Raw genomic sequence first — 27,063 nt, 5'->3', positions numbered from 1 at the left:
TATGGATTGGTTCAGACTCTATAGTCCAAGACTGTACCGTATGTTTACATGATTACAACACCTGGTGTGTGTGTGTGTTTGTGTGTACGGGGGTCCCTTCTTTTGAAGTGCGTACTAGCGGCGTTGCTTGCAAGCAGCGTGTTTCCTGTGGTTGGCACAGACAGAGCAAAAGAAGGGGACAGAGGGAGAGAGAAAATTTCAGCTGCGCTCGTTCTGTACCACTCTGGGTTTTTTTCTCCAGCTGTCACTTTGATTCAGGTCTGTGCTAGACCTATGACACATTAAACTAACGCTTTCCACTAGCACACCTTAAATTCTCTCCCACAGTACAGAGAGGCTGCAATCTCACTCCCACCTTCTGTTACTTAACTTTGCTTATTACTTTTTATTTTATTGTACAACTTATTACCTGTTTGGCCAATTATAGCTGTTTAATTGAGTTTATTACAAATGTCAAAAATATGCACTGTGGTTCATGAAGTAAATCATATAAAATGACCTCTTCCTGTAGTGGTGTGTATGATAGGGTTAGTCGTTCCAGCGTGTGTGTGTGCATCTCTGCTGGTGCAGCTTCCCAGGATGCACAAATGCGTGACACACAAACAGGCACACATGCACGCATATTGCTCATGTACATGCCTGCAAGCAATCTTCATTTATTGGTTCAAATGCATATGCTTTTTTGTGCATGTGCTCACAGGTGCAAATACAGTTACAGATATATGTAAAACAGTTTCTCCAGTGATGGAGAAATATATTTACAGTGTCCCCACAATGAAATTATACAAACTTGTGGTGTTCATACAGCGTTTTTTTTATGCATTACATAGAAAAAAGTGTTATCTTCAAATTTGTGGTAACAAATAAGTTTTGAGTAAAAATAGATTAGATAATTAGAAAAGAATACAAAATAGAAACCTCTTTACTACTGGTCTCAGACTTTATATTATGACTGAAAATTTCTATTATCACACTAATTAGCAATTAGCAATATAATTAATTATAAAAAAAATCTTAATCATTCATATATGCAATGGGTATAATTAGGTGTGTGTGTGTGTGTGTATATATATATATATATATATATATATATATATATATATATATATATATATATATATATTTATTTATTTAAAATTATATATATATATATATATATATATATATATATATATATATATATATATATATATATTAAAATGTAAAATAAAATTGCTTATTTGAAATAAGTCACTGCAGTGTAATCACAGTCATAATTTCAGTGAGTGCAATGTTTTACATAGGTTGATGAGTCTCTGTGCACTCCTTTCTCTTTATTTACATGCAGACTAATCTAATGCACAGATGGTCTGATATTGCCCAGAGGGGGTCTGTGCTCCACTCCTATATGTCTGAGTCGGGTGGGGGGGCTGGATTTGAAGGGGGGGTTGAAGTACCTTAGTCATCTTCAGTTATTTCCTTCATTATGGTGCAAAATGTGAACCCAGACACTATGTGTGCGGAAATAAAATAAGACATATTTTGAATGCTTTGTGCTAAATGCTTCCGTAATCTGATTGCAAAGTGTTCAGATGCTGTTGTTTAACAGGATGCAGATCTAAAGTCTCTCTAATGTAGTACGTATCGTCTGAAATAGAGATAAGAGAAGGTTTAGTGGTTTCGTTTTCAAAGTGCATTTCGAGCTTGACATTACAAATCTGTCCGCATTCATAATTTGGACCGTGGACAAATTGCAGATGGATGCGCAGGCTGCTCGTAATTCATCATCGAAAATTAGTGGTTAGGCGGTTCCTCTGGGAGATGTAAACAGGGCTACCTGTGTTGTGTGAGCAGAGTGGTCCGTTCCTCCATCTTTGTCTCGCTCGGCGTCTGTCTCTTCTCATGGCGTTCCAGTGAGCGGCACGGTTTCACTCAGAGAGGCTTTTAGGCCTCGTACTGGCGAAAAGCGCATAACGTGCACAAGCCAAATTTAAAAATTAAAACAATATAACAAATTAGAATCCTAAGACCACAGGGTTGTTGTTGTTGTTCTTCTTCTTCTCACATTTGTCATTTAGGCTCTGACAATTTGTGAATTCCTCCCTTCATTTTCCTCCCAGATTTATGTGCACTTCAAAAAACCACACCTGCTCGCTGTGTGGCTGTAAGTGTTGCTATGGTAGTGTTTTTCTTCTTTTTTTCCTGCTTTCACCCAAATCATGCAGCGTGTTGAGTAGAGAGAGCATGAAAGCAGTGACAGGAAGCTGAAGAGTGTAAAGTGGCAGTCAGAGAAGTGTTTGTCTAGATCTTATGATTAGTATGGCGCAAGGATAAGCTGTCAAATGTAACATCAACAGAGCTGTCTGTCAGGAGGTCCCGAGGGGGCTTTGTCAAGGGCCTCTACTGTCTTTGATAAAACTGCTCTTGCACTCGGTGTTGGGCTACAAAGGGCCGATTGTGGCCGCGTACTGAAAGGTGAGGCTGAAATTTCAAAATGGAGGCAGAGGGACTGAGGTTGTCCGGCGTACTCTGTGGTTTCAGCGCCCGTCGCTCCGCGCTGTTTATCTAGGTGACAGAATCAACCAGAAGATCTGCAGGGCCTCTTGCTCTCATGGCTGTGCAAATATCTCTCACAGCCAAAAACAGAGCCCTCCCTCCCTCCTCCTTGCTTTTTTTTCTCTCTCTCTTCTCCCTTCAGACTCACTCTCTTTCTGTTTCAGGTCTGGCGGTCTCATTCTCAACCTCACAAGTACTGTATTGTATATTAATAACAGTTCCTTGCTCTTGGGTCTCGGCCTCACATATGGATGTTTATCAAGAGTTGGCTGGTTACAGGACAGGACACGCTGAACGAGAGCGAGGTGCCTCGTGTGTGGCCGCTGGGATGATTAAATTGAAGTTTGCCTTTATTTTCTGCTCTCAAAGTTTAGTGGGACTGTCAGGGGACATAGGTGAACGCTTAAACGGGCCCCAACATTCATTTCCTTTATTTTAACAAGCTGCCAAATAACGAAATGCTAAATGAACTGACCCTGAACTCTCCGAAAATGTGTGATTGCGTCTCAAGTTCCACATCATTTGTATTTTATTTCAATTTCCTGCACTGATGTGTTCTAATCAGGTTTTTGTTTCATGAAGTAGTGTATGAAGGTGGCTAGGGATGCAGTTTAGGGATACAGGGGGAAATGTCGAGTTAAAGATGAATCAGCATTTGCACTTAATTTGCATAAAGTGACTAGTGTATTTCTGAGTGAAACAGAATATTAAACGGGAAATAATTTAGAGTGAGACTTGATTTTATTTGATTGGATTGTGAGGGCGTATTATGATTATATTTTTTGTTAATAATTTTTGTCACCCAAGTGGCCAATATTTTATTTCAATTTCCCATACTGATATATATATATATATATATATATATATATATATATATATATATATATATATATATATATATATATATATATATATATATATATATATATATATATTAGTTTTCTCCACGCATTCATTTGTGTAAGACGGCAGGCTAAAGAATCTGGAAGTGGAAAAATCCATGGATAGATACAGTGGCAACTGAGGTAAATATGAATGAAGGTGTGTGAAACAGAATATTAAGTAAGAAAAGAAAAATGGGTTAGATTTTATTTTAAGGTGTCCTTGTTACAGTGTAATCATACATTTATGTACTGCGTAATATTATTCATCTACTTGTACTTACTATAGAGTTAGGATTAAGATTGAGTTTGGTTTAGGGTTAGTTGCATGTAATTATGCATAATTTTTAGTTATTACTATAGTAACTACATGTAACGTGTAACAAGGACACTGTAAAATAAAATGTTATCAAAAAATGTAGTTTTAGTATTACTGGTTAATAATTTTACTCATCCAAGTGGCCAGTATTTTATTTTGAATTCCCATACTAATGTAAATTAGGGTTATTTTTCCATGAATTAATCTGGAAAAGGAAAATTATGAGCTAAAGATGACATCCGTTTAAAAATGCGTTTAATTTGTATGAAGGGATGTGAAACAGAATATTATGTGGGAAATAATCTAGGGCGGGACTTGATTATCAGGATCTGATTGGATCGTGAAATTGGATTAAACGTGTCATTCCATGATATTATTGGAATATTTTTCCCCCATCCACATGACCTCAGTTACATCAGCAGAAATTAAAGTTATTTCAGAAGTTGACTAAGTTATTTACATGAAATCATTTTTATTTGTTTAGACCACTGCACAGATGGAGATTATTTTATTTAGATTTCATGTTGTCTCAAAACTCTTCTTCCTTTTGGTCTTCCTTGTAGCGGAAGCTGAGCATGTGGATGCGGGACTGGCCGTGGCTGATCTCCACTCTCACTCGCTGCTGGATCCCAGCATGCCTGGGCCTCTGCCTCCGGGCTTGGGCGACCACGACCTCCTCACCTGTGGCCAGTGCCAACTAACCTTCCCACTGGGGGACATTCTGCTCTTCATCGAGCACAAGAAAAAGCAATGCCAGGGTCTGACGACCGGCCACGGCTGCTACGACAAGATGGCGGACCGCAATAGCCCCTCGCCGCCCCACGCCGAGCTGAGAAAAGTGGTGGAACCGGTCGAAATCGGAATCCAGGTGACACCCGAAGAGGAGGACGATAGACTGTTGACGCCCCCAAAAGGAATTTGCCCCAAGCAAGAAAGTGGCCTGGCAGGTAGGTCAAACTCTCTCCAGAAAAATTTTCGAGCAGGCATAAGAGGCTGACGCTAATGAACTCACACGTTCTCTCGCGCCAGCGTGTTTTCTAATACTGATGTGCGCAAACGTACACTTACAGCCTGCAGAGTTGCAGACAAAGGGAGACACGCACTCATTTACCTCGGTAGGACTCTGGGCGTCCTGTAGTGATTGTGATACCGCTCATCTGCGAGCCTCAAGAGAGATTGTTTTTCCTTCAGCTGATTTCATTAGGGGAGCCTACGCCGTGCAAAGTGAAACATCACATTACTGACTCAAAGCCCTAAAACCCCCTGAAGGACTCTGGTAGTTGAAACAAATTGTGCAAGACGTGACAGAGAACTCACCCTACTTTCATGGAGAAATCCAGCCTGAGCCATCTGCTTAAAAGGTGAAAAGCTCATTAAAATTCAAATGCTCAAAAAAAAAAAAAGAAAAAAAAAAAGGAGAGAAGGAAAGAAATAGAGTAGGATTAAAAGAGTGAGTTTCCTATTGAATAGGGGTAAAGAGGCAGTTTAGTTTAGTCCAGCTGTAGGGAGAGAACTCTCCCAGTTATCTTACAAAACAGCGCAGTCAAGTCCTTCACAAAGAAGCCGGAGGGATCTTGGGAAATGGGTCTCATAAAATAATATTCTAGGTTGGACAAAGTTACCGGAGGAAACGCAGGGGAGCGGCTTATGACACTGCCTCGGTTTTTAATAACGTCGTTTTTTAATGCCTCGCAATCCTTATTTGCGAAAGTTACCCGCGGCATCGGAGACAATTTATTCCGTGCCACCACAATGCCTCGTGTATTTAAATGTCTGTAATAATGAGGCCGCTGCTAAATTACTCAGTACCTCACATGATGCAGGCAGACTTCACTCGCAGACCGACTGACTGGCTGACTGGCTGGCTGGCTGCTCGCACAGAGAGAGTGTTGGCGTCAGTTGTGAAATATGATGCAAGCGTTCACACAGTTACGTGCAAACTGTTCCACTACAGTTCGTCAGTTAAGGTTTTTTTTTTTTTCTTTAAAGACTGAAAGGTAAACGTGTGCTTTGCTAACCACACAATTTGCTAAATTAAGAGGTTAGGTCAGGGTCCAAAAATGAAAGTTTTAGTGCACCAGCAAGTAGTCAAATTGACCTTTTATATTCTTCATATTGACTTTTCACACAAACGCTTAATTTACTGCTTATTAACAGTTAGTAAGGTAGTTGTTAAGTTTAGGTAGAATAAGGTCATGCAGAATAAGGCATTAATATGTGCTTACTACGTATTAATAAATAGCCAATGTTCTAGTAGTATGCATGCTAATAAGCAACTACTTAAAACACCCTAAAATAAAGTGTTACTGTTTTTTCTTTTTGCATATTAGTGACAAATATATCAGGTGAAGATAACACTTCCCCCCTTTCTCTTAAGAAACATTTTTGATGACTTAATATCCTTCACAGATATGTGTTGTGAAGTTCTAGAGGAAAAGATATGCAAGCACCCTAAATTTACATTTGAAGTGACAGTCACTATACATTGCTTACATCAGTAAAAGTTACATTTCATTATAGGTTATTATTATAATTTCACTTGCAATTGACTCTTGGCCGGAGTTTGCAGTGGACTATGTTTGCAGTGTATGATGTAAACCTTTAAATTACTTATTCCTGAGTATACAGAATTTTTGTTCTTAAAAAAATCTCATTTTGGAAATGTTGAACAAAATATTAGCTTGTTTTTTTAAGGATAAAAAAAACTATTTATCTTATAGTGCGAATTTAAAAACATTGTAATTACCCAATTCATGTTATTTCAATCAATGCCATACAAAATGACTAAATCTTTCTTCATTTTGACCCACCTTTCTGCATTGAAAAGTAGTTTTAATCTCATTTAAACTTTAGAATTTGAAAAATGGGATATTAAAATGAAAGGTGAACATTTGCCTTTGTAAATCATATTGCAGTTAGCAAGAGTAAATTTTACACCTTTCATTAATTCAGGGCTGGAGAGGGAGGCAGTTCCCAGAGAAGAATATAACGGCAGATGAAACATCCTCTGAAAGTGATTAAGACGCTTGAATGTCAGCTTGAGCATGCGGCTAAACACTCACAGGCTGCCTTGTATTCATAATTGCCTCCCAGCAGGTTAAAGTATTCTTTTATGCTAAACCTTTCCCGTTCCATTTGTTCTCGACGTGAAACAGAAAATGACACGCAAAAAAAAAAAAAAAACACTCAGCCAATCCGCCTTGAAAATAGCAGTGGTACTCTTGCTCGGCAAAGCACGGATCATTTTTCATGAATTTGTTTTTTTTCTCCTATAATATATCCATCTGCTTACTTCAAGTGGAGAAATGACTGAGAGAGAGCATGAGAATGCGGGAGAGAGAGAGAGATGTAGATGAAGAAGACCACTTCTGGATCCATCAATAAGATTCCAAAAGCCAACTCTGATCAGACCAACATTATCTTCACAAGAGTTTCCCGCACTTCCAGACCCTTTTCTTTTCAGCCAGAGTGAATCTTTTCATTAAACCGTCCATGTAACCTTGACACACAAGCACTGTTGTGACAGGTCTTAAACTCCACCGCTTCATTCCTACATGTCAGCCTCCATCACATCAGCCCTCTCTTCTCTGTCTCTCACATGTGATTCACCTATAGTCCAACGGGAAGAGCATAATTTCAGGCCTTTAAGTTAACATTCCCAGTATCACGCCTCATATCTTGCGGTAATATTACAGGCATTTAGGAAGAAAATCATCCAAGTGATTCTTTATTTTTGGTTGAGTGAAGGTACTGAACGGCAACTTCATTAAGTCACATACGTAACCGTTCTCTAGAGACGCCGTAATGATAACTAAACATTGTGTGCTTTGCTCCGGAAACCCTATAATCAGTCGAAAAAGACCCCGTGATAAAGTATTCTGATTACTGAAATAGCTTTTAGTGATAATTCTCCCAGTGGCTTTTTCTTTATTAGTGTGTATGAAAAAGTCAACGTTATCTATGACAATACGGGACAGCCATTGAAGAGGAACCACTTGAGGGTTGAATTCAATATTTCTCGCATAAATATCAGCAGGACACAGGCTCGCTCTGCACCGTATTGTATTGCCACTTAGCCTTCTTAAGTTTCAGCGGAATTTAATTATATTTAATAGCCCTAATTAAATAAAATATGACATTCTGCATACCCTCAGGCAATAGGAACTGCTGCTAGGGGCAAAGGGAGGGCTTGGTTTGCGTGCAAGAGCCGCTAGAGCCCCTCTCGTGTAGCACAGCGAGGTTAAAACAGTTCAGTGGCACTGAAAAATAGGGCCCTGAGATGGCCGACATAGCTAGCTGTTGCCACTGTGCACCATTAAGCAGTCCAAATGTGAAATATGTACATAAATAAACAAATAAATAAGACATTTACCACCCCTTAATGCATCTAGATGGCTTAGCCTGCTGAAGCTGGCCAGGCATTTAATGGTACTTGTTATTTAATTATAGATCTCCGATAGAGGTGCTATGAACCACGGTGCATTGTGCTGAAACTGTTCGCTGTGAGGACGCCTTAATTAAAGAGCTATAATATAATGTGATCTCATGAACCTGAAACAAAAGGATAATATGATAATGAGATAATATTATGCATAAATTCCTAGAATGTGTATTTTTGGTTAAGGTAGACTAAAGTGGTCACATTAGCACGTCTGAATAACATCTAATCATCTACTGTAAACTCTTTAGGAAATGTTAGTTTCCTATTTGTCTCTGCTGATGTTTAATTCTCTAAATAAGCTTTTGAACCCTTAGTCACTGACTTACAAGTGATCAGATGTGAAGTTTGTACATTTTAAATATGCATAAAGTGTGATGGTAAAAGTAAAGATGATTCTGTCAAGCTCTGTTTGTGTTGCTTGTGCAGTAGTCAAAGGGGATGGTAGTGCTTTAGGGTTTCAAGATAACTGATTCAAATGGGGTGTAAATAAAGGCTTATTTCGCAAAGTATTTGGTGTTGGTTGTAATCAAGCTCTTGTTGGTTTGAATGTGTGGTGATCAAGCCATGTACCATTCAAAACCTACATTGCATTTGAGGTTAGCTTAAATATCAGCATGCAAATAAGAGTGACAAATAGAAAAATGATCCTAGTTGTCCAGATATATTTGGTTGCAGTAATGGTTGTGTTAATGTGATAGTTTAGAGCATTAGAAAAGAACAGCAGCAGTTTTTGGTTTGTTTGTTTGTTTAGTTATTTATTCATTATATTGACTGCCATTCAAGATGGATATATTTTTTTTAGTTATGTATAGTTGGGTATGTTTAAGCTAAACACAAGTATGCAAATAGGTGTACGAAAGAAGACTAATCGGAATTCATGCGAATTTGCTGTTAGATTCTGAACAGAGATTTTAGATCATTTGATTAATTTGATAATTAAGATTATTTAATAAAACAAAGTTTAAAAGTATATTATAAAGCAGTTTGGGCTAAATTAAATTAAGTTTAATACAATGTTACATACTTTTTTTTTAGCTAAGAAATTCAAAATTTAAGTAAGCAGAACTGGCAGATTTCAGTTTCGTACTTATACATTTTAATTGCTCTTATTTTTACATTTTTGAGTAAATCATACATTAAACTTAAAATGATCATGTAATCTACACATATTTTTAATAGTGGAAATTTAGCTAGCTAATTGATAACAATGCTTTGATAACATTAACATAGCAATTGTTGAAAGAGTATGGCAATATAGAACATTTATATTATGCCTATTGCATATTATAACAACAGCAAGTTGATGGTAACCCCCCTCCCCCCCCCCCCCCCAAAACCCACTCAACAAAACAACAGCCATGATGGTAACCCCCAAAAAACCCACTTAACAAAACAACAGCCATGATGGTAAACCGCCCGAAAATACTACTAATTCTCCCATATTATATATATATATATAACACTTAATTTTATCATTATTCTCTATTTTGAGTGTCATGGCAAAGCATGCTGGGAAATTTAAGTTTGTCTAAATTAAAGGAAACAAAACTCAAAACAATGAAACAATTCAGATTACTTAAAATGTGTCCGTTTCGTGAACTCAAAAGAAAAAGAAAGTTCTAAATACTCATTAAAGTTTAATTTAATTTAACTAATTTATTTAATTTGAGTTTGCCCTACTCAAACCAATTCATTATTTTGATTGTTAGGGTTTACAATATAATACTAATACTGTAATACTAAGTTTAATACTTGAAAAATGTCAGTATTGAGGAAGGAATATCAATACTGCAAGTACTGTAAATAGATGTTTGTAAGTGACTGAAAATTGCATTAGTGCTCAGTTAAAACCTCACAGCAGGCTGCATCAGTTAGCTCGCATTCTATCACTATAGGAACGCCAGCGGACCATGTGGTGAGATGGTGGACATGTCTTTTGCCGAGATGGGCCCCTGTTTCTGTCAGCGTTTCACTCTCTCTCCCTCTCTCGATCTCTTTCCACTCACACCATCCAAGCACACTCACACAGCTTTACACGTCTAACAAGTGCTGCGACAGGGGGAGTTATTTCTGACCCTTGGCTTGCCAGATCGTCGCAGTGAATATTTCATGAGACATGCTATATTTATAAAGAAATTTACCTCAAACACTTTCCTCTCTCACCCTGCCTCTCCTTGAGAGTGATCACACTGCTGGGCCCCTGTCGTTTCGGAGCCCACACCTGCCATTAATGCCGTCTCGAGTCTAGTGCCAGAACCGTTTGTAGGTGTTATGCAAATCGATTCATCAGGAGCCAAAAGCGCTTGATGTTCGGGGCCTGACACGCTCAGTATCAGCATATTTGATGGTCACAGATTCATTGTGAATGGTAATTAAATGTGCACACAGTTATTTCTTCATTAAAACTTTTAACATCTACAGGAATGAACAGTACTTGATAATGTGTGTGAAACAGACCCCAGTCTTATCAGTAGTATAAAATAAGTATTATTTAACACAGAGCAGTTCACCTAACGGTAGCCGCCATGTTGAGATCACGTGACCAGTTGAATAGGAATCACATTTTCAGATTATTTTATTGGACAACTTTGCTCACAGCAAAAGGTTCTGCTTTTGTAACTGAACATTTTTTCTTTCAATTTAGCACAGAGTGCACTGTAACATATTTTCATTGTACTTTCAGTTTTATTTTAGTGATAAAATGTGGTTGTTATCTCAATAGTGATATTGTGGTGTATCTCTCTTCTCAGAGCTTTTAATGCTCTGGAGAACGATCCAGCCCTGGCTTCAGTGATACTGAGCCTGGCCAGACGGTTCCTGTTACGTGCCCTCACTTCCTACCTATTTTTGAGGTTTTGCCCAGAAAGATTTGTTTCGGAGTTTCACTTGCAGTGGTGTGGTGCCAGCATGGTTTGCCAGCCTTGTAAACTGTGCATGATGTGCTTTGTTTTGAATGTTAGCATTTATTTAGATTTCATCTTTGTTTGTTATATTAGGTATTAGGGTAACTATGTAGGGTGTTGGCTTCATTCAGGTTTCATCAGCTAGCATGGTTTAGTCTATTTTGCATGTACAGTTCACATTTTCTCTGATGTAATGTCTAAATTCAATATTTACAGAGCGGAATTGAGAGAACATGCGCTGCCCATTAGATGTTTAACATTGTTTTGAAGCAGACTGAATTTTGAGTACATCAGAAGATGATATATTTTTCTTATTTTCTGCCCAGCAGAGATGAACATGCACAGTCCAGAATAAACAGATATTTGGATCCTCCCTCACTACGTAGAACATCTCAATTGAGAGTACATGTCCCTCTCTCAGAATCAACATATACACTGGGAGGGCTCTTCAATAAATAATGACACAACAGGCGCAGAGATATCGAAAACATGCTTCCATAATATGATGCACATGCCATTTTTTCAATTAAGATTCACAAAGGCTTGGCAGGAGGACGGCCTGCCCTGGTGCAGGGGCTATGTCTGAATCAATGTGCACAGAGAGATGTGTTAGATTTAATATGTTGCTTTAGACACAGTTCTTTTGCTGGTCTTCTTGTTTTATTCCCTTTTAGTTGATTCAATAAAGCCTGAAGTGCCATACCAAGTGGCCGTTTTGAAGTGATAATTGCCCACTTTTGTCTAGTTTCTCCATGTTTTTTTTTTTTGTTTTTTTTTCTCACCCATCTCTCTTTTTTTTTAATGTCTGCATTAGCCACACTAGTCACTGGCTAAGTTCATGCTTGCAATGCAGCATTTTTCTTTATATTTCCCTCATGCATGCATTTCAAATTTGCAGTCTGGATGCATGTTAATGATACTTTGAATGTGTCATTGAGGTTTTTGGGATGTCCAACCAAGCATACAGGGATTTTTTTTTTGTAATTTTTTCCTAGACTAGATTTACCATTGCACCTTTTAAACTTATTAACACTTAAGTCATGTCAAGTCATCTTTATTTATATAGCACTCTTTACAATAAAGATTATTTCAAAGCAGCTTTACAGTGATAACAGGAACATTATGCAACAAAGTTGGTTTCAGCTGTACAGCAGCTCTAGAAGAAAAATAGTGTCATTGTATAGCTTGAAAAATCATCAGTTATTAATTTAGTGCATTTCATCTATATATAATCATATATATATAATATTGTTGAATAGTAGGTGTCCCTAACTAAGCAAGCCAGAGGCGACAGTGGCAAGGAACCCAAACTCCATCAAGTGACAGAATAGAGAAAGTCAGGGGGGCCACACTGTAAAACACAATAAGTTCAGGATACTCAAAACATTTGATGAAAGTAACTCATTTTTTTAAGTTCGTAGAGCTTTTGTGACAAGTGGGGCGGGGCCGAGAGCTGTGGAAGCGGAGCAAGGCCAGTGTGGTGCACAGGTGTCTCTCATGAACAATCACGTCACCTGCATCCCTTCGTTCCAACAGTTCTCAGCCTTGCCCCACTCATCTATTAAACACAGTTCATTTACACAAATGTCACATTCAGATCTTGGTTAAATGTTAGATAGCAGATAACACATGCTATTATAATTATCAAATATACTTGCATGTATACAATCAAACCACTCACAGTAGCCTATATATGTCCTTAAAGATTTTGCAGCCCATCCTCAACCTAACCACTGACTCAACTCTTCACCACAATGGTAACCCTACAAAACGAACATAACAGAACCCCCTGTAAATCCCAACATAACACTACACAAAATACTAATTCATGTCTCCCTATGTTAATCTTGTGCAAAAACACACAAAATAACACTTAATTTAATTTATTTACTTATACAGTCTGACGCAAAACATCATGGGGATTAGAAATGTGCTGCAACTCAATCATATTAAGTTCAGCTTTCTACAATGAAATTGAGTTCACACAACTTTTTTCTATTAAGTACAATGAACTAGTTTCATTAAATTAATTTCACTGTTCAATTTTACAGTGCAGTTCTCCTCTGGATTAAGATTTGGATTTAAAATTATCCACGTTGAAATATGCATTAATAGTTTGTTTACTGACTTAAACAGCATTCTAAGCCTTTACATTTTAAATATCATTTAGAGCGACATGAAATCAAGCTTGAAAAATATATTCAATGATATATTTAAAGCCATTAGTTTTGTGGCCATCATGTAAAGTAGAGTGTCTGGTTTTAGCAACATCTCTGTTAATCTGCGGTTGATTACGTGTCCCTCTGCGGTGCATGTCGAACCATCCTCCGTAGTTATAACATGGCCTTACATGCTGCCAAAGCCATCCCCTTTGGTGAACCAGACTTTAATTTCTTCCCTCCTGTGTGTTTAATCCACTACTTCAAAATTCAGGAAAGTGCTACCTTTACTTGGCTTTTGAAATGCCTTCCAAATCCTCGCATTTGGGTTGTGTCCAGCAGCAGCAAGAACAGGAAAAGCCAGGAGGAGTGAGAAGCCGAAAACGAGAGAGAAAGAGAGAGAGTGAAAGAACGAGAGAAAACAGTTTTAGTCATTAATAGACCATAAAAAAGGAAAGCTGCATCCATGTTCTTCTCAGCATCTTGAAATCCTTTTCAGATTTTTGCCTCGTTGCTTTTTTCAGTTAATCACTTTGCATGCACTCATTTAAATATTAAAATTTTCTTTAATCATCAAAGGCAGTGAGCCTCATGCATATTCATATCCGCATCCCCCCCCCCACGCTTCCCCCAGAATTACAGGTTCATTACCTCGCTCCAAAGCCAAACAGTCATTACCAAGAGCCAGCTTTTTAATTGCGGATGCCTGGCCATCATCGCCTTACTGCTAAGATTTAAACTTCCATAAGAATATAAAAAAAAGATTTCCCAAGTTCGAAATAACTTAACATACTTGTTATACATTCTCTATGCCTTGGAAAAAAGTACAGAGTTGGAGAGAGAGAGAGAGAGAGAGAGACCGAAAGAGAGAGAGAGAGAGAGAGAAAAACCTGTTCTTTGGCTGGAGCTCTGAATATTTGTCAAGAGGCTTGACGAAAGTTGCATTTGCATAATGACTTTGTAGTTCTGCATTAATAAAATTTGCATATGAAGCCGTGTTAATTACTCCTGATCAGGCTTTTTTGCATTCATGCATGGTAATTTTCTGCGACTTGCGAGAATTGATGTCCTGGCGTCAGGGCTGTGATTGGTGGCGGTGGCGCTTGTGGATGTGGGGATTTGTGTGTGTGTGTGTGTGTGTGTATGTATGAGTGAGTGTGTGTTTGCGTATTTGTGTTTTGGGGGGTGGTTCAGAAGGAGATGGCGTCGGATGTACCGGAGAGAAAGAGGATATGGCACATTTGTGTGTTTGTGCGGGCCTCTTTATTGCATAGCTCACTTGCTGTTGTCTCAGATATCTCCTGTAATTGGTCTAAGAAAAAGAGCAGTCATTTAAACGGCTTTCTATGTAATGAAACGTCATAAAGCAAGCAGAAGAAAACAGCCCTTCAACAGCAGACAGGCATTTCAAATCTATTGTTTGGCCTATTTATTTCTAAACAAGACGACTGTTCTCTGCAATAGAGGGCTTTGGTGTCTTTACCATCTGAATGGAGGACGTTGTGAGAATAGAAACAAAAATGTGACCGTTTACCTTCTTAATTTTTAATTTTGTTTCAAATCTACCTCTTTTCTTCCTCCTCCCTTTTTTATTCTCACACCTGATTGGTTTAATCCGTCTTATTGCCAGGATGCAATTAAGTAACATGTTTACGATTCGCTTTCTTTTCTCAGTTTACTTAGCGTCGGCTTCTGTGATCTTTTCCTCCTTGCAATCCTGATAAAATGTTTCTAAATGCGGAGTCTTTTTCCTTGCTGGTGTGTGTTTTTTAATAACTCAGTATTTTACCTTTGAAATGAGCTCCATTTATTCAGTCCTTAGGGATTTGCCTTAATTTAAGCACATCAATTTGTACACTTTTCACTAACGTTACCTTTCCACTGATTTTTCTTTTCCCTTTGTCAGAGCCCTGCTGGGTTCAAGCATTTGCCTATGGAATTTTGGCCCCTCGCTTGTGGTTTGGCAAAGGCATCACACGACACCGTGTGCTTGTGTGTGTGTCCGGTTGTGTGTGTGTGTGTGTGTTTGAGTGAATGCCCTTTGCTAGCAAGTGTGCATGTGTGTGTTTCTTTTTCTCCTTTTCTTTTTCAGAATCTGGTGGTCTCCTTGTCATTTTGATATAGCGACAGAATTAAACACAACTTTTACCAGCATGAGGATTCTGGGGCTGGATCCAAAACAAAGAGATGTGTTTTTGAGCCAACAGACGCTCAGCATATGAGTGCTATGCTGCAATGCACAGAGTGTGTGACGGCTCTGGCATACCTGAAGCCTGGCGCTTTCTAAATGCTGCCATGTGTGCCATCAGTGTTGTGATAATGGCCGAGAAAAACCTACAACGAAGCTAAACCCTCAAGGGCAGCGTAATCATAGCCAGTCAATCATCCTGCTCATGTTACATGCATCAATTGATACTTTAAACGTCATAGCAAGTGATTTCTTGAGAAAGAAGATATATTGTTAAAATAAGTCGAAATAAATTATTAATTTAGGAAAGCAAAGTTGGGCCAAATTTTGATTTTTTGGCTCCCTTTCGATTTAACAGTTGGATTTTGAACTGAATTGGAGGATGACAGGAAGAGAAATTGACTGGATTGTAATTCAGCTCATATTTTGGAAAATATATGTACACAAATGTTAATTTATTAAATATAATGATGCATATTAACTAAATACAAATTTCAATAGGTGTAATCAAGACTTTGACTAACCCTAACTAAACTTTTGACTAACCATTTTCTAGAATTTAGAGTTATATGAATTTCAGTTAATTTTATCTTTTGCAGTTTACCGTTTTTTGACAAAAGCGAGGGACTGAAAGAATTCCCAGCGATCTGTAAAGAAGTAAACAATACCCTCCTACTGTAATTGCGAGAGTGTAATCTTGTGTGCTCTGGACTGTGTACAAGCTTTAAGAGGTTACTATGTCCCACATGAAGACATCAAACAGTCCCTGTGCCACTTTGTGGCTGTCGTATGGCGGGATTTTAGTCTCTCCCGACCACAGGCAGGGAATAAACTTGTCACTAATTTGGACTGTGAGAGCTGGCAAAGCTCTGTGCACACGCTGGTGGCTTTCGCCCTCATGCTGTCCTTTGTTTTATTTATTTTTCTGTTTCTTTTATTGTCAGCAGAGATGTACACTCCACACAGATTTCTCCTGCATTGCTCGTGCGGAATTATTCAAGGTAACCAACAGCTTTTAAATCCTCTTAAGATTTTAGAGTTGAAGCCACTTCTCAAAACCAAATATGTATATGGTGGTATTTCGTATTTATCTTCATTTGTTTAGCCCTGTCCTGCAGGTTTGAAATCTGCAGCGCTATTCAGGAAAACTGAGCACCTTCCCGGCTCGCCTTTTGCATATCGTTACAGAGGCTCCATCAGACTGACAGTGTTTGTTTTGTGAACTAGTCTCCATGAAGATTTAAATTTGTAAAGCGGGGGAGATGCCGGGGACGAGAGCGCATTGTAAGCCCCTCAGGCTGGGTCTAAGCAGGCCTAGATGGCAGTCCCTGTATACCTCCCTCTAAAGCCGCTTTGGCAAAAGTGGATTGGCGCCGCAAACAATGGGGCGGGTGTAGAAAGCAGTGGACAGGATGGGATTACCAGGTTAGCACAGGTTCCTCCCAGCGTTTGCACATTCTCCTGGGCCGTTCAGGCTTTTTGACATGGCGCGTCTGAGGGAATTAGTCCATCTCGCCGGTTTAAATCCGAACCGTCTAATGAAGCCTCTCAAGCCTGGAATATTTCCCACAGAAGGGTGTTGCCATTTAGTAGGAGAAATCACCACTTAACAAAAGCTAATTTTTCCCTCTGTTAGCTCGGGAGGATTAGGGGCCAGCGGTTGAATAATACAAAGTTTGTGGATCATGCGGAGAGGTGGGGGAGAAGCTTTTAAGAGTGAAATTAAAGCCCGGTGACAGTCTATGGAGGGGTTGTTTGTTGCTATTGAAGGTAGGAAGCGTGGCGGAGTGCGTTCGGAAGGACCGGAGCGCTCTATGGAGATTGCGTGCGCTGGTGTGCGCAGGCGGGTGGCACAGCTTGACGAATGCGTGTTGATCCCCTTGTTTAGGGGGTTTTAAGTCTACCCAATTTCACATGCTAACGGTCGCAGAGCAGGCCCTAGACATTCCACCCTGCCAGAGTGATGGCTCTAGCTGCTTTAAGCTGAAATGCATCCTACAATATTGATATTTGTTCCCCAGGGTCTCTCTCTTTTCCCTGCTGCCTTTCTTCCCCTTTGCTTTATACTGTCCTCTGTCTTTCTTCTTTTGAAACCCCCGGCATGTAAAGCAGCAAAATGCCAGGCCTGTGTGGATATGGCAGACCTATAATCATGCTTCTCTTACAGTAATTGCTCTCGTCTGTGGAGTTTAGAGAAAGCGCTCTATCAAAGTGCTGGCTGGAGTAGGGGATCACGCGCTGGCATCGTTCGATCGTCCCATGAGATGCTCTCAGGTTAACCCTTTCCCTCGCCTTTCACCATGACGAACCAATTGGCGTTCGGTGAGTCTGCAACGGTTTCCAAACTTTCCGTCCTGTTAAGGTTTGGCACATGTCGCTTTGTAGAGTTTATTTTGTTCCTCTGCGGGTGAATTCTAGTGTTACTTTTCTATTTACTCTACACTTAAGACTGTCTGGGTGGCAGCGTGGTGAAACTAGAGCAAGTGTCTGCTTTCACAAAGCACTGCATTCCCCCCGATTACTCATCAGAGGCTCAGGCTTGTGCATTTAATCCAACCTCTGTCTTTATCAAAACACAATGAGCTCAATAAAACACATCAAATTATTCCCTTCAAAATGGCATGAAAATAGCGGCCCCTTTAATCCATTAAAACAATATGGCTGCCTATGGTAGCGTTTGCCTCGCTTACAATCAATTGGATTACTTTTTGAACTCTTGAACAACAAAAAAATCGGCAAATAGCTGGGCCCTTCTGATAATTTCATATCTTTGACAAAAGCCGCTGTTGTTACAACCTGTTGGAAGGCCAAAACCACCCATTGGCAGGCTAATTCATTTGCTAGCTCAAGGACCTTTTAGCTGTAAACAATGCTGGACCTCAGCCAACGGCAGTCACTTATTGTGCTTTAATACACGTCCTTCTGATTAGAAGCAGGAAAACAAATCACTTTCTTCAGCACTCAAAGCCACCAGAGAAACCCGCCGGTTAATCCAGCGAAATTGCTTGTGGCGGTTGAATGGAGTAGAGAAGAGAGTCTTGTTATTTTAAGATGGCACCCCTGTTGTCTGTATAGAAAGGTGTTAATGCACCTGGCATGACTTGAAGGAAAAATTGAAGATGAAAGGCATATCTTTCAGGTAATTGAGCCACTTTTGTTTAGTTACCCTCTCTAGCCTCTTAATTAGGCCAGAGTTTTCTTAGAAAAGCATTATTTGCACATGGGCAGATAGGCAGTTGTTGTTGTGTTAGGCCACCCTGTTCACTTACCTCCAAGTCTTTATGTCGTGTCTTTATGTGCAGAATTGTCTTGTGTCCCAGGTGGCCACGTCTTGGTCGGGAGAGATCTGTAGACCCCCGGCTGGGAGCATCGCTCCGTCCACAGTCTGTGGCCCCTGTTGTTGGAAGAGGATGCCATGTGGAATTTCGCCTCTGGCGGAACTTTGGCCATCTGCCTAATTTGAAAGTGAGAGGTAGCATGTGAAATTAAATTAAACGAAGGCCAGTGCATCAGCTCAGTTTAATTGGGGCTGGAGAGTCAACTTTCTCTCTCTTCGTTATTCCAAACATTGCTTCCCTCAACGGCACTAGCCGATCTTCTCTCTCTCTCTCTCACTCTCTCTCTCTCTCTGCTCAGTTGGGCCCAGAAATCAGATAAGAATCGCAAGGCTAAATGAGCATCATTAAAGTTAATCAGCAAAGCTGAAATAAAGCGGAAGGTAATCGGCCTCATCCTCAGATGGTAGTGATATCAATCAACCTTGTTTAAACCTGAGGTGCGAAATGAGTGGTGTGAAGTCGGTCAGTAAAGCTAAGCAGCTCGTTTATTTAATGTTCTGCTTTATTTTTTCTGCCTGGACATTACAATACATTTCCTTGTTAATCAGTTTTTAGTGTTGATTCACAGATCATCATCACCTTAACCCGCGTCACCTGACCCATGATCTTAAGTGCCCTTGTCAAGCCGGTGTTATCCATACAATTACAACCTACGACGTCTAAAATGTGTGCCTGGCCATCCCAGTTGGCACCACTCCCTGCCTGCCCCCTGCACATTTCTGCACACACATCACAGGGACCTTTTATAATGCCCTGCTCTCTTTGTGAAAGGATTGTTGAATGCCCAGCTTTTTATAGTTACATTTAAAGGGAGTTGGATGCCTGGACCAGCTGGGGCTCATTATGGTATACGCCATCCAAAAATGCACGTGTAATTAATTCGCTCACACAGGCCCCCATCTTCCCTTGCTGCTTTGGCTCCCAAGACCCGCCTGGCCTCCGTTCTGTGCTCTTTCTGCACCTCTGAAGGACTCCTCGGCGGACCGCACAAGTCTCTGCTCACGATCAATAACCCACCAGAGCAATAACATGCATGTGGATTCCCCTCTAAAATCCAAGGGTTGCACTGGCAGAAATCGCTTGGCTTTTAGTAATTTCCGGTTGATGTGGACTAAACGAGAATGAATCATTATCCTTCCAGTTTGCACAATGCCCTTTTTTCCTCTATTTCTTTTCTTACAGTCCTCTTTGGGTGTTTGAGACACTTTGACATTATTTCAGGGCCACGCTCAACCAAAATCAAGGGAAGAAGGTCCATTTTGGCTCTTATTGTGACATTGTTCCCAGGCAGTGATGTAAATTCTCTCAAATGAAATGAATAGCTCAGCTAATGCAGTTTTTTGAAGTCCATTTTTTCCTCTCTGCTGAGGCAGTGCCAGGAACCATTGCTCTCTTTGACAGTGAGCATTTTCCAGTTTTCTAGTGTCAGACTGCTTCTGTTCCAGCTCTCCTTGATGGCATGGACTGGGGCAACCTAGTTAAATGTTTCAGCGGGTTTACCTACTCATTTGCTAAATCTACACTGTACTTTTTATCTACTAATTTGACTTGCATACAAAGTGAGGGGTATTGGTTAAAGCTATAACACGTGTCATCCTTAGGCTGATAACAATGTTTTACAATATGCTATCTAATTTCTAGTACATTAGCTGGTTGACCAACAAACATTTTCCAAAAAACAAAACAAAAACAAGACCATTGTAAAATGTTAAGACCAGCTGTTTTATTGGTAGTCTAAGTCTAAGTCCAAAACACGTCTGCCAGCTTAAGCTAGATTTTACAGCACAGATTGTTGTCTTGCTAATCATTAATGGGGTAGTTCATCCAAACATGAGAGTGACCTGTATGATTTTCTTTCTTCTGTGGAACATAAAAGAGGACTTTTTGAGTGTTTTAGTTGTTTTGTCTATTTAATGAAAGTCAAGGGGGTCTAATACTACATTTTTCAAATGTCATCTTTTGTGTTCCACAGAAGAAAGTCATACAGGAATGACATGAGGGTGAGTGAATGATGACAATTTTAATTTTTTGGTGAACTGTCCATTTAAGATTTACCAAATTAACTAGATATCTTAGGGTTTCTGGATATACCTGATAAATGCACTAATAGTACTCAAACAAATAATTCCAATAATTATAATGTGCTAGAGTGTCAATTATCAACCAGTGAGAAGCGAGGGGTTGATATTTAAAGTCCTTCCTTCATTGAGGACCGGGTTTTGGGAGGAGAGAAGGGGGCGTTCAAGGAGCCCTGTTTCTGGCAAATGAAAACAGATTGGACTGGTTATGGGAGCGGGCCTGGTTTCAGTTATACTGGAGACAGGCGTACTGTGTGAATGCCATACCCCCCACTACCACCACCCTTTCCTCCATTTACAGTCTCTGACATGTTTTTTCCAGCATTACTTTCGGCTGTGCTCTTTTCTTGAGTTTTTTAAGCATTTTTTTTTTCCAGTCCCCTTTTTCGCTTGGGAATTAAACAGAAGGAGAGCAGCTCACGACTCCTGTGATCACGCTTTCCATTTTGTGACATTTATTTTTGTTGTCAGGGAAAAAATTGGTCGCAAAGAGTTAAAATCACACTCACAATGAGCATTTTCAAGTGTGTGGTTTGACACGCTGGGCAAGCCAGGGTTCATGCCACTGAGAGTCATGTGATTATCATCATCACTTTGACATTGGAGCCATTTTACAACTTCGACTCACAGTTATAATCATCCTGTGAGAAAATGTTTTCTTTGTGCTGACAGGGAGGGGTACTTTGTTTATGCTGACTGGAGCACCCACTTTCTCTTATTATTTTGTCTAGCTGAATGCTCTCCAGACAGGGATACCAAACATTGCCTGGATAAGGCAGAACTGCCCCCCTTCGAGCATGCGTTTTAAAAACTCCCGGTCTGTCAGTACACAAACCTCTGTGTTTTGTTTGCTAATTGCAGCTACATCATCCTCCGTGTTTGGTCTGGCTCAGTGATTTAAATATTTCATGCAGTTTGCAGAAAGGCTTTAGTTACAATCTTTTTTTGTGTGTATGTGTGTGTGTGTTGCTCTAAAATAACATTTACATTCAGTTGCAGTGCGGCCGAGTGCCACGGAAATCAAGTGCTTGTGCAATTAGTACATTATTGCAAGCCATTCCTCCCTGGTCTGAAGCACAGAGTGGGCCGAGACACAATGGCTGGCGCGATTATTGGGTGCATTTGGTACGCCTGATTACATTTTACAGGTGCTTGTTAAAGCGAGCCTTTCACACTCCCGACTGCCTGATGATAGGAAGCACCTCTCGCACAGGTCGTGTGTTTGTGTTCGGGCATTTGTGTGTCTGTGTGTGCGTGCGTTTTCACCGCTCCTGAGGTCCAACAGCCTCGGTTGCCCCCTGTCTCAGTGCAGTCCATCAGGTGCAGCTTGCATGTGATCAGGCCCTTATAAGGGCCGTTTATGATAGAGGACGCACATCCTCCCCCTTTCTCCAGCCCCTGGATTCCCACTCTAACCCATGTCTGGTCTGAATCTGCTAAGACAGGGAGAACCTGTGCACTGTGTCCTGGAAGAGCAGTGTAAACACAGAGACCTTGGCCAGAGCGCACGGACGCTGCCTTCTAAACCACATAAACACATTCACGGATTTGTTCGCATATATTTATGAGCGCGTCCCGTTGACTGCTAAAGGATTTAAAGGTGCTGTAAGTTATGTTATTTGTTCTGGAACTTATACCACTTAAACGCAGAACCTGATTTCACCACGTGCAACATGTTCCTGGATCAGCATCTCTGTTGATCCTGGAATAACATTCCAATCAACCAATAAGATTTGAGGGACAAGTTTACCATTTATGTCAAGTGTAGGCTTACAACCAGGGTTAGGTGCTTCAACATCAGTGTTATTCACCTACCATTTCCCTCTGATTTTCATGATAACTTATGGGTAGGGTTAGGTTTTTGTAGGGATATGGTTAGGATAAAAGTTTTGGACAAGAATGTTCTTCCAAGATATGTTGACCTAGGAATGCGTCTAAATAGGCAAAATCAGCATGTGTGAATTAGACACTTATGATTGACAGACAGAAAGTTCCTCAAAGTTGTCTGGTTGAATATAAAATTTGACTATCAGATGTTTCTGTCAGATAAGAGAGACATTTTCTATGTGCCATTTAGAAATAAATAAATAAATACATCTCTGACATCTTATTGTAATTAGTAAGATACTCCAGACTGACCCTAACTCAAGCTTGTGTTCTAAAACTTCTTTTGAGCTCAAAGATATTATTTAATCCATGTATTAATTTTTTTTTAACTAATGAGTACCCTCTCTTTTTTTTTTACAGTAAGACATATATAACATTTTGAGTAAGTACATTAACAGTAGTGGGGCAAATGCTTAGTATTTTTAGAAGGTAGTAAGGGTTTTTTTTTTATATTCATACTCTAACGGAGTTCTGTTACAGTATGACTATGCCTCACAAGATATCTTGCTTATTTTTTGGATGCATCATCACCTGGCTTCATGCATGCCACAAAATGACTCTCAAACCTCTCTCGAATTTCCCCCAAGCTGGCATCTCTGCACCTAACTGATGGGTAAATAAAGGTGCTCAACCACAAGCCAAAACCTAATTTTTGCTTTTCTGTGGGAGACACCCACTACTGAGGCCAAGTGTAAACATTTTTAGACAGACTGATCAGTGAGGTAGATGTTTGAGTCACCCTCCTCATACATTAGTCTGACAATTGCAAGAGTCAGTCAGAAAGTAACTCTGGATGCTGGGAGCTGGATTTTTCTATGAATCTCTGCCTATATATATATATATATATATATATATATATATATATATATATATATATATATATTTTTTTTTTTTTTTTTTTTTTTTTTTACTTCTTAGGAACAACCTTTTATAGTTCAGAGGGTTTTTTTATACTGTAGCTCTTGCAGTTATGCATAATTTGTTTTCTCAGATATTTCCCCAAAAAAATATTTTAGGAGAAATAAAAATAGAATAAGATAATTAGCAATTCTTGATAAAGAGTAGCTATAAATCTGATTATTTGGTCTTGAAAGAATTTTATGAGAAATGTTTGAGTTCATTGCATTTTCTGATTTTAGTTAGTTTGGTGAATGGGCATGCAGGGTACCTGATAAAAGCATTAATTGCTTTTATTAATTAATTAATTAATTGATTATTTTATTTATTTATGAACATATATCAATGCATTTTCACAGGTTACTGTGAAGATGTAATGGCAGTGCATGGGCTCCAAAAGACTGGAGATTTGTTACATCATACAGAGAGTTCAGCCAATAAGAGAGGCATATCATGTGGGGATGCTCCCTCTTGGGCCTGTACACTTTGGACCCTCTCACTCTGGCATGGGGCAGACCAAAGAGGCTGTCCAAAAATCTGTTGGTTTGTAGTCCCGTGCAAATCAGGCTTATGCTGCGTTCACAGTGGAAGCACCAGTCATGGCACTGATGCAGAAAAACATGGTACGTGCCCAGATAGACAAAAACATGTCATCATGAGTGGCAACATAACAAACATCCTCACATTAAACATTTAGACCATGATTTAACAATTATTAAAATTGTTAATACTCACTAAATGGATGAGATTATCCATAATTACCTTGCCAGTCACTTGTGATGTTTTTGTTTGATTTAGTGCCCAGGGTTGTGCAGCTTTCAGAATTGAATTGAGAATGGTATTTAATTTTGCGGAATTTGAATAGAGGAAAGCAGAAAGCGGAATTGCAATTTAAATGTAAGAAAGATGAATTAAAATTATATCAAAATGTAAGAATTTTTTTTTACACTAGAAAAATACAATTTAGTCAAGACATTGTTTGATTGCTGGCTTGACAAAGCCTTGATTGAGCTTAAAAACATTTTTAAGAACCTTTTAAATTTAAAATTTGATACAGACAGACAGACAGACAGACAGGCAGGCAGGCAGGCAGGCAGAAAGACAGACAGACAGACAGACAGACAGATGACAGACAGACAGACAGACAGACAGACAGATAGATAGATAGATAGATAGATAGATAGATAGATAGATAGATAGATAGATAGATAGATAGATAGATAGATAGATAGATAGATAGATAGATAGATAGATAGATAGATAGATAGATGGATGGATGATTTCATTAATTGAAATTCTTTAATTCTGAACCCTGTTTTTACATCTGCTCTGCATTAATTTGCTTTGAGATATTACGTATTTCTAGTGATTCTATTCTTATGTTTAAACTCACAACATTTGGAATTCTGAGAAGTTCTCTCTTGCTTTTTGAGGCAGGTACAAGCAGGTGAGGCTGGTGCTACTTAAGACCTGTGTAGCAGGATTAGGGGGGTTTAGATTGCCCCCCCCCCCCCATCCCCCAATCTCATCTAAAAGCTGCCCACTTCCTCCCTCCCCCCTTCTTCCCAGTGCTGACCAGCCTGATGCCGGTGTTAAGCCATGTCTGTCCCATTCACCTTTAATCCTTTTAATTTGTTAACATGACACAGGCTTTCATACACAGAGCTGCTGACATAGGCCTTCCGCATTAGCTTGGTTCCTCATCCAGAAACTACTGAAAGCATCTACCTTTTTTCCACACTGTCGCACACACACGGCCGCACTTCCACACGGGCACACTTATGGTAATTTTAAAGCCTTATTTAAAAGCTGATGTTCTCCAGAGGGAGTAAATCCAGTGGACTGGTAATGACAGTTTGACATCCACCTTTCCCCCGTCCGCAGAGAGGATGAAGGGAGATGAGACCTTCTGTTCTCCTCTAGCTCCCTCTGCTTGACAGTGACCCAGAGAGCCACGGTTTCCTGACACGATGTTCAAAGTTCTGACCCACACCCGTGCGCGCTCCCCGCCTATCTACCGCTGGCCTGTTTTAGAATGACATGACCTCATTGGAGAGAAATTGTTAATTCTTCTCTCCGCCTTGCCACTTTGCTGTCACTGAGTGAGTTAATGAATTTAATTCATTCTGATTTTACTAAGCTGCTCAGCGTTCGTTTAAATTCATAAGAAATAATGCCAGTAACCCTTCAGCTCCGTACCCCCTCCCAACCTGCCTAATCCCTGCCTCCCCTAATCTCACGTGAGGAGATGGGCCACGGCGCTGCCACATGCACCCGGATTTCGCTCCACGCAGCAGAAGGAGAGGAGAGCACGTCTTTGTCAGTCAGGGTAAAAGCTTTAACACAGACAGTCATATAAATGTCAGTTCTCACGGTCACACACTTTTCCTGTCAGAGATGAATATAAATAACATCCTTTGCGTGAAATTATGACAGGATAATGGACGTTTGTGTTGGTTTATGGGAGTAGAGGTTTTGGCATTTTGTAAGGACTCCACGCTCCACCTTAAGCGAAATAGCAAATCACTTGTGGTGAACGTGTTCGAGAACTCTCTTAGTTACAAACTCAAACTTTTGCTGATAAGTAGATCTGGTGCTTGTTTAAAGAGGAAAAAAAAAAAAAAAAAAAGTCTACTAGCCTTGCAGATAGCGCACAAACTAGCCATGTTGCTCATGAGGCAGATGATCTGGTGCTTGTTTAAAGAGGAAAAAAAAAGAAAAAAAAGTCTACTAGCCTTGCAGATAGCGCACAAACTAGCCATGTTGCTCATGAGGCAGATGCCAGATTGATGCCAAAATTCTATTCTTAACATATTTTCCAGTTAAAATATCTAAAAACAAGTCAATGACTACTGAATAAAATAATTATTTATTTATTTATTGCAGTGTGCCCCCCTTTCTCCCTATCATTTCCAGTCCTGTCTCTCAAATCTGCTTATAAATAAAATTGCCGATAATGGCAAAATAAAATAAAGACAAGATGTGACATATAATCGACAGAAAGAAGGAAAAATAGGGAGAAAAAGTGGGTGAAAAGTAGTGAAGTAGTGTTGTCCAAACTGCTGAAGTGTGTTTATCCTCTTGAACTCAACCTGTCCAGTTGGGGATTTGGCAGATCGGAGGCAGAGAATGTAAAGCAGATGTTAGCTGTGGGAAATGGCAGTGCGCTGTCCAGTCCAGGTCTGCACTAGTATGTCAAGCAGGCTGTAAAAAACAGCTGCTTCTAGATTCCTTCGCCTCATTTACACTTAGTAAATCACCCATGATTCCCTGCTCCCCTGCTGAATGCTATCTCTTCCCCTCAGATCTGCCCACTGTCTTTGTGGCAGACGGCACTGTCCCTTCTGAGCACTCTCCGAGATGCGTAACTTTGCGGATAAGGGCGCTGCTGCTCTTTACAGCACTAGTTTACGGTTATCTCTCCTTTCTGAGGCTTT

General features: G+C 39.8%; 1 protein-coding gene across 4 annotated transcripts in view; it reads left to right on the top strand.

Moving 5' to 3' along the window:
* bcl11ba (BCL11 transcription factor B a) overlaps positions 1-27,063 on the top strand; it is a 52,896-nt gene that overhangs the window by 9,817 nt on the left and 16,016 nt on the right. For 3 of the 4 annotated variants that reach the window (XM_067368374.1, XM_067368373.1, XM_067368372.1), the window contains one exon: positions 4,299-4,686. In XM_067368374.1, the coding sequence (XP_067224475.1) occupies positions 4,370-4,686 (317 nt within the window). In that variant the 5' untranslated portion in view covers positions 4,299-4,369. Of the gene's footprint in view, positions 1-3,507; positions 3,561-4,298; positions 4,687-27,063 lie in introns of all 4 variants that reach the window. The other variant, XM_067368375.1, reaches the window with a different exon arrangement.

Source organism: Chanodichthys erythropterus, chromosome 18 (genome assembly GCF_024489055.1).
Source record: "Chanodichthys erythropterus isolate Z2021 chromosome 18, ASM2448905v1, whole genome shotgun sequence".
Lineage (NCBI taxonomy): Eukaryota > Metazoa > Chordata > Actinopteri > Cypriniformes > Xenocyprididae > Chanodichthys > Chanodichthys erythropterus.
The sequence above is the reverse complement of the archived record's forward strand: the minus strand, read 5'-3'. Positions and strand labels throughout refer to the sequence as shown.